At 36.0% G+C, this 7021-nt stretch overlaps 1 protein-coding gene across 1 annotated transcript; it reads left to right on the top strand.

Annotated features, from left to right (window-relative positions):
- Positions 1-4120: 4120 nt before the first annotated feature.
- LOC137404590 (oncoprotein-induced transcript 3 protein-like) lies at positions 4121-5532 on the top strand. Its single transcript, XM_068090812.1, has 2 exons — positions 4121-4522; positions 5041-5532. Exons 1-2 carry the CDS (start codon positions 4171-4173, stop codon positions 5301-5303), a joined length of 615 nt encoding a protein of 204 aa, XP_067946913.1. The 5' UTR covers positions 4121-4170; the 3' UTR covers positions 5304-5532.
- The last annotated feature ends 1489 nt before the right edge of the window (positions 5533-7021 follow it).

Raw genomic sequence — 7021 nt, forward strand, 5'->3', positions numbered from 1 at the left:
GGAGAGTCTTTCCATCTGCAGCCTTAGGTCCAGTAATATTCTCCAGCTCCTATTGCGTGATCACAAGATCAAGTTTACAAGCAGAATCCCCTGCTGGAAAACCTATGGTGCTAGCTCATAACACTTGTGTTTGTACTTCAGATAAGAAACGCAACATTTACCCAGTTTATAAAGGCCCATATGCTCTGCTGCGCCAATAATATATATATTACAAGCTGTTATTTATAGCTTTGTTAGCATTTGATCTGGAATTTGCATAGAGTTAGTATCATTAGTTATATTGTTGGTTCTTTGTATTCATTTCACTTTTTTGCTGTTCTTCAAGGCGTTTTGTTTGTTCTAGTCAACCTATAGATAACAGGCTAATATATGAATCTCAGATTTATCATCATAAAATACAGCAAATTACTGATACATTTCAGTAACAGCAAACATCATGTATAGTTTGGTCCATCTTGTTGTGTACAGATGTTTAATTAATCGAGTAAATTGTTAAAATGTCTTTCAGCTCTAGGCAGATACAAATATTGTGTAAGTTAAATTTTCATGGTGAAGAGATAAGCTCTGAAACTTCTTCATGAAAATCACAGTTCTGAAAATCTGAATTCCATTCCAAAGCACTCGATATAAGAAATATGAGCACCGCTAAGATTTTATCTTTCTAGTCTTCTCAGCATTTGAGCGCATTCAGGACACAATCTCTGGCAAATGTGTGGCTATTTGAAGACTGTTTAAATCATGTGATTAAATTCTAAATAAGCTTCTGCAAGATTGAGCCATGTATTCTTTTTCTAACGACAAAATGTACCATGTGAACACTGAGGTGCTATAGGCAAATAACCATATTTTACAGTTCAACTTTTGATTCTCGTTTGTGTGTTTAAATCAATAACAACAATAATTTAATTTTACTATTTTAACAAAATTAAATAAAACTATAAAGGCCTTGTATGATATATCAAAGTGGTGGGACGGGACCATAGTTATTATTGCTACCAAGTAGTTATACCTGTTTTTCCAGCTTTGATTTTTGCCAGCAAACGCAAGCCTATTACTGAGTTTGTTTGCGCTATGCTAGTACGCAGTTGAGCCCTATCAGGTGAGGGGCTTTTGTTATCTCATAAGCCACCGTTTTTATCATTTGTTTTTAAGGAACCTGCCGCTGTTTTTGTAATATTTTAGCGTCGTCACTATTTTATTTGATAAAATGTGGTTACATTAATCAATTTGCGGGCTGACACGTTATGTAAACTGTCATCTGGTGATGCCATCTGTGTTTAACAAGTCTCCTGTTCAGTGTTAGACTTCCATAGATTGTTCAACAGCGGGTTTACACTTTATTATTTTGCTGCATATGCAGTGTCTGACTTCAACATTAGGGGCCCTATACCATGAAGCCAAACCTTTTTTTAAAGTTGGTACATGTATTAGGAAAATTGACTTTTAATCACATATTTTTTATCAATGTACAGCTAAGCAACTTGTCTTTCTGATGGTGTCCAGAGACTTTGCCTACAAGACATAGTTTCTACGAGAGATTACACCAAAGAGTGATTTTATCTGCAAGCTCTGAGACTATGCCTACGTTTACATCTGCTTTAATTATGTTATGCAGTAAATAATGGATGGCATGATGAATGTATGTTTTGCATGCCTGTGGATGTACGTATTGTATATGTAAAATACAAAACAATTTATATACGTATAAATAAAGTATCATCAGATCATTTTATTCTCCTAAACGAAAAATACACTCACTGAGTTTAGCACAAGCCAGCTACTAATTATACACACACATACATGCCTTTAACTGAAATTATTGGCATACCTGTTCTACTGAATACGCGGACCAATAACTATTAAATGGCATCCATGCACATTACTAGATGCAAAGCATTGTTCTCATTTTATGGTCATCAAACGAAATGTAAAAAGTTAACGCCATTAGATTTTTAAAATTGTTAGTTTTTACATACAGACACATATTAATAGCTGTGTAGTTTATCGATACGTGTCGATAAGCTAGACAGGTTATCGACATCGTTTATCATTTAAACTATATAATATGAGCAGTCGATTGCAAAAAAGTGATTATCAGTCAATCAATTTAATGAGTCTTTTGTTCAGCTATAAATAGAGTCTGCTTTATGTTATGCACAATATCATATAGACCTAACTTTATGTTATGCACAATATCATAGATCTAACTTTATGTTATGCACAATATCATAGACCTAACTTTATGATATGTACAATGTCATAGACCTAACTTTATGTTATGCACAATGTCATAGACCTAACCTTACTAAAAGCTCATACTGAACAACTAATGTAATTTTAAACTTTTTACTCATATAACATTTAAACAAAAATAAAATAACTCGGTGCGCATCTGATTGTACAATTAAACTCAATAACAATAGTCTACAGAAATGGTCGATGTAAATAGTCAATAAAGTCAGTAGATACCAATAATCAATATCAATAGTTGATAGCTACAATTACTAGCGATAGTCAATACCAATAGTCGATAGCGGTAGTCAATAATGATAGTGAATAGCTATGGCCGATAGCAATAATCGATAGCGATAGTCATTACGTACTGTTAATAAAACTAGTCAATAACAAAACTAGAACTCAATAACAAACAATCAGTTTTATCTAGCACAGTTGAATTGCTGTGACTCACGACAGACACTAAACAATTTCTCAAGCTGACTAATAGATAATGCGAAGTATCTCACTAGCTATAGACTCCCACACCTATGCTTTCTATAGCAATTACAGAATATGATTCATCTCAAAGAGTGTACAGGGCTGTTTACACAAAATTTAAATGGCAGTAATAAAATATAACATGTTTTTGGCATTTTATGTAAGATAGTTTTTTAATAGCAAAGAACTGAAATGCAAAGTGGGTGATGTAATGAAGAGAAAACCCGAATAATGACCTTGTCAAACTACTTGGGGAAAGAGCTGACTAAAGAATTTACTAACATACAAAGAATGTTACTATACAGAGTAGCAGCATGAAGTCCATTCAGTCAATATTAGCCACACGTCCTTTGCATTATTGTATCTGAAATGCAATTCTTACTGGACTTATGACCATAAACTCCAAAATTGATTCACAATGAAAAACGAACCACTTAAGGGATTTTTTATTATAGTGAAAGTGTTCATTTCATGCCATTGTTGTGTAGGAAATGGCTGTCAACTACTGCTTTGCGAAAGATTGTGAGGTAAATCTTGCTGTATTTACCATTCCATCAATAATCATCAGTAATCATCTAATGTAATTGTTGCGATAGATTATGTTAGATTACACTTATCTGTTTAAATTTTAAAGTAGTCTACTGTATTCGCTAAAACCTTACAAAAGGCAAAAGAAGTCATTTGCCTTACGCGAGGGACAACACTATGACTTGTGGCAAGTCGTTTCTGTTTTTCTATTTCTGTTTTTGATTTGAAAATCTAAAAAAAATCTTTACACTTGCCATTTGTTTAATTTTCGCATGAGATCTCGTTCATTTTTGCATTTGAGTTACATGTTTTAAAATTTTGCATAAACTATGCCCAGAATATTTGTATTTATCTTTTCACACATATGACAAACATTGCTTTCTTTTTCATGGCACCAACATACTACATTCACAATGGTACATTTCAGTTTACAAACTTTCTGTTACTACAAGTTTTAATTCACTATCTCGTTTCTTCCGCAGTACTATTATAGATTGCCAGCTTTTAAAACACTTTTGTTCAACTCAATTCTTGATTTCTGTTTTCCCATTCTTTTTCTTTTGGCATCTAATGAAAAACATTATTTTGTTGCCAATAAAAAGTTATACATACAGACATCTTTAAGGCAGCCTAATGACTTTAGCACAGTCTGTTAAGAAAGACGAGCAAATGCTTTAAATTTTATTGTTAGTGTAATGATAAAATCCCATTTCTGAAAGAACATTTTCATAGCATTGATGGTTTTGACATCTGCTCGTTCTCAGACAAACACACAGGTATCTGCAGAGTACCTGTATAAAAGCACGCACAAGATGTCCAATCAACACTTTTCTACAGTGTGCAATCATGTATCGACCGTTAGTTGTATTGAGCTTGATTTCTGCTGTCTTTTTGACAAGCTGCACATCTCTTATAAGCGGTTTTACAATGGCTGATGGTAGTTTAAATCAACAACTGTACATTTATCGGCAGCAGGTCAAGGTTATTCATCAACTTCTGGTAGCCGAGTGTCCCGAGATGATGGTGACAGAGCGCTCTCTAAGTGACGAAGACATTCATCCGTTCACTCTCGAAATTTTGAAAACTGTTTACAACAAGCTATTTGCCCAACTGATAAAATGTCGTACTACTCCATGCCGAACTGCTACTAATCTCACAGAATACTGGCGTATGGACCACAATGCTAGCTCAATTGCAGGAGGGGGAGAAAGGGCATATTCCAATTATGCCTGTGATATTCGCCCTAGTCTGAAGTGGTTTCGATTCACTGGAAAGGCGGGTATGTATATATCTAAATGGAACTGTTCTTCAGGAGCTGGTAGTGATATTAGTCGACTAAGCAAGTGTGTTGATTGAAGCAGAAAGGTTTCCAATATTTTTGGGAGCAGATTATTCTATGTTCTATTTCAACATTCACAGCATTTCCAGATAAATTCTCGAAAATGTCCGACCAAAGTTTTGAAAGATGCAACATTATTAATTTTTCAATACTTTAGTGCATCGAGAGGGCCATAAAAGTGAAAACCATGAAATGAAAATCTGTATAATTATGTATTTTATACAGATATGCGTGCATACAGAAGGATAGTCTAGATTTGCAAAAATGGTTGAGTGAATAATTGGTAATAATAACCTGATAGTATTGAGAACATTAGCGCGACCTCTGATTACAATACATCATTTCCCCTCATGTACTCCTAAAATATAGACACATTTTATATTTACTCAAGTTTTAATATTACTAGTTTCCATAGTTGATATATGACAAATGGTTGTAGGTATTGTAATTTATTGTAGGTAAAAAGATGCTGGATAACTGTGTGCCTGAATACAGCTGCGGAACAGACTACCCAATGTGGGCAGACGCTGATATGCCAAAACGTATTGCTCAAACCATCACTGTCCAGGCTTGGTATAGCGGTAATGGATGTGCAAGTAAAATTGCATCTGGAACGTTACAAGTGCTGAGATGTTCAGAAAGTGAATATGATGTCGTCTACAAACACCTACCCACTTCTTACAGCAGCACTTGTAATCGTGCGTTTTGTGGTATGGACTGAACTAGAGCTTAATGTATTGTGTTGCAGTCAGCAGCACTCTATGCTGTTTTTCCAATAAAAGATTAGCAATTCAATAACCAATGTCACAATCTCATCAATTACACTTAAACCACAAGTTGCATTAAAAAGGTCAAAGTTTAGATACTCAAAGTAGTTATGTAAAGTGCCGTAGATGTCGTTCAGCCACCTGCTACATGCTTCAGGACAAGCTAAGGACAAACTAATCTTCTGACTTGGGCAGCTGTAATGAGAAAAACCACTGAACTAACTATAGCACAAAGTTTTGCAAGCTTAATAGCTTCAGCAGGGTTGTATTGTTCATTTTTAGGACTCCTTTGCCAATATCTTGAGTAGCCCCTTAGGTGACTTGTGAAGGCCGTAGACTCAAGTGGGCGTTTATGGCCGGTGGGGTGGGTTCGGGAGGAGTGCAACACCCCCCAAATATCAAAAAAATTTTACAGAACACACAAAAGAAACCCTAGCTGAGAGCAGTTTTAGTTGCATTACTGCAACTTATACAAGCAAACATAATACTAAAAAAATTCTCAAAAATAATGAAGATTGTTGTGTATCACCTTCCGTACGAATTATTTAATACATGTCATGTGGTATGTAAACTTGTGCCAGGGGTAAGAAAGAAAAATATTATGATTATTGATTAAGATTTGATAATAAACTCTAAACAGCAAATCTATAAATAAAAGACTAAAGATTATTTAAAATTGAATATTAGAAGGTTTGTGATTCTGCTGAGAGGAAATAATGGTAGAACAATGAAACTAACTTAAGCTGTCTAGATCTATAATAAGAGCACCAGCCTCTGAGTGACTCAAAATTCAATGTGATATCAGAGTTCTTTCCTAAGGATTATTTAAATTTGAAGATGGTAGATTTTGAATTAAACAAAGTTCGAGATTCTTCTCACGCCTTGGGTAATAGGCAGTGAATAGTCTAATTACTTCCTGTATGTCTATGGTATCAGTGAGGTCATTGTGGACATGAAGCAGCATGATGGAGTTTAACTTCATCTGACTCATGGAGGATCTAATATCGGATTTTAACCGTTTCATGCCACTAAAGGACCTTTCGCTTGCAGCGTTTCTGGCAGACATTCATAGAAGAAGTTTGGCGATGTTTGATAACTGAGGATACAGGGAATTATTCTGAGTAGTATAGTGAGAGCAGATCTACACACACTAGGCGGAGCTTAGGGAGCAGGAAGTGACATCACATCAGGATCTGTTTGATTGACAGTTGGGGGGCGGAGCTAGGCGGTGTTGAGTCATGGTGTGAGTCATGGCGATCTGTGTGATTCGTGGTGCGAGTGAGTAATGGTGTGAGTTGGTTGGTGACGTCGCGGTGGTGGTGGTGTCGGTGGCCGAGTGGTGAGTCGGGCCGCGAGACGATTCGCGGTTGTATTTGGGATTATCGGATTTCGTTGGCGTCCGGTAGAGGTCGCTCTTCCGTGCCGTTTCGGGGATTGACGGAGAGCTCGGTGGCGACGGGTTGACGGACGGTGGCGGATGGATTTCGAGATCGTCGGAGCTTGTATGTATTTTCTTTTTTCCGATCCCGAATGAGAATGATGTGTCTGCGAACGAATATTCATTTTGATTGTAAACTTCATAAATTCTGAAATTATCTATCGCCTCTAAGTCTTCATCAGGATTAAAACTTTTCAGAATTGACGGAGCATGCAATCTGAAGGAATTCAGAGA

Source organism: Watersipora subatra, chromosome 9 (genome assembly GCF_963576615.1).
Source record: "Watersipora subatra chromosome 9, tzWatSuba1.1, whole genome shotgun sequence".
In the NCBI taxonomy this organism is placed as follows: Eukaryota; Metazoa; Bryozoa; class Gymnolaemata; order Cheilostomatida; family Watersiporidae; genus Watersipora; species Watersipora subatra.

Bases quoted from the DNA above. Each gene is read 5' to 3' on its own strand.
- LOC137404590 (XM_068090812.1), top strand. From the start codon at position 4,171: ATGGCTGATGGTAGTTTAAATCAACAACTGTACATTTATCGGCAGCAG. The intron at 4,523-5,040 runs GTATGTATATAT...AATTTATTGTAG, and splicing joins TCGATTCACTGGAAAGGCGG to GTAAAAAGATGCTGGATAAC.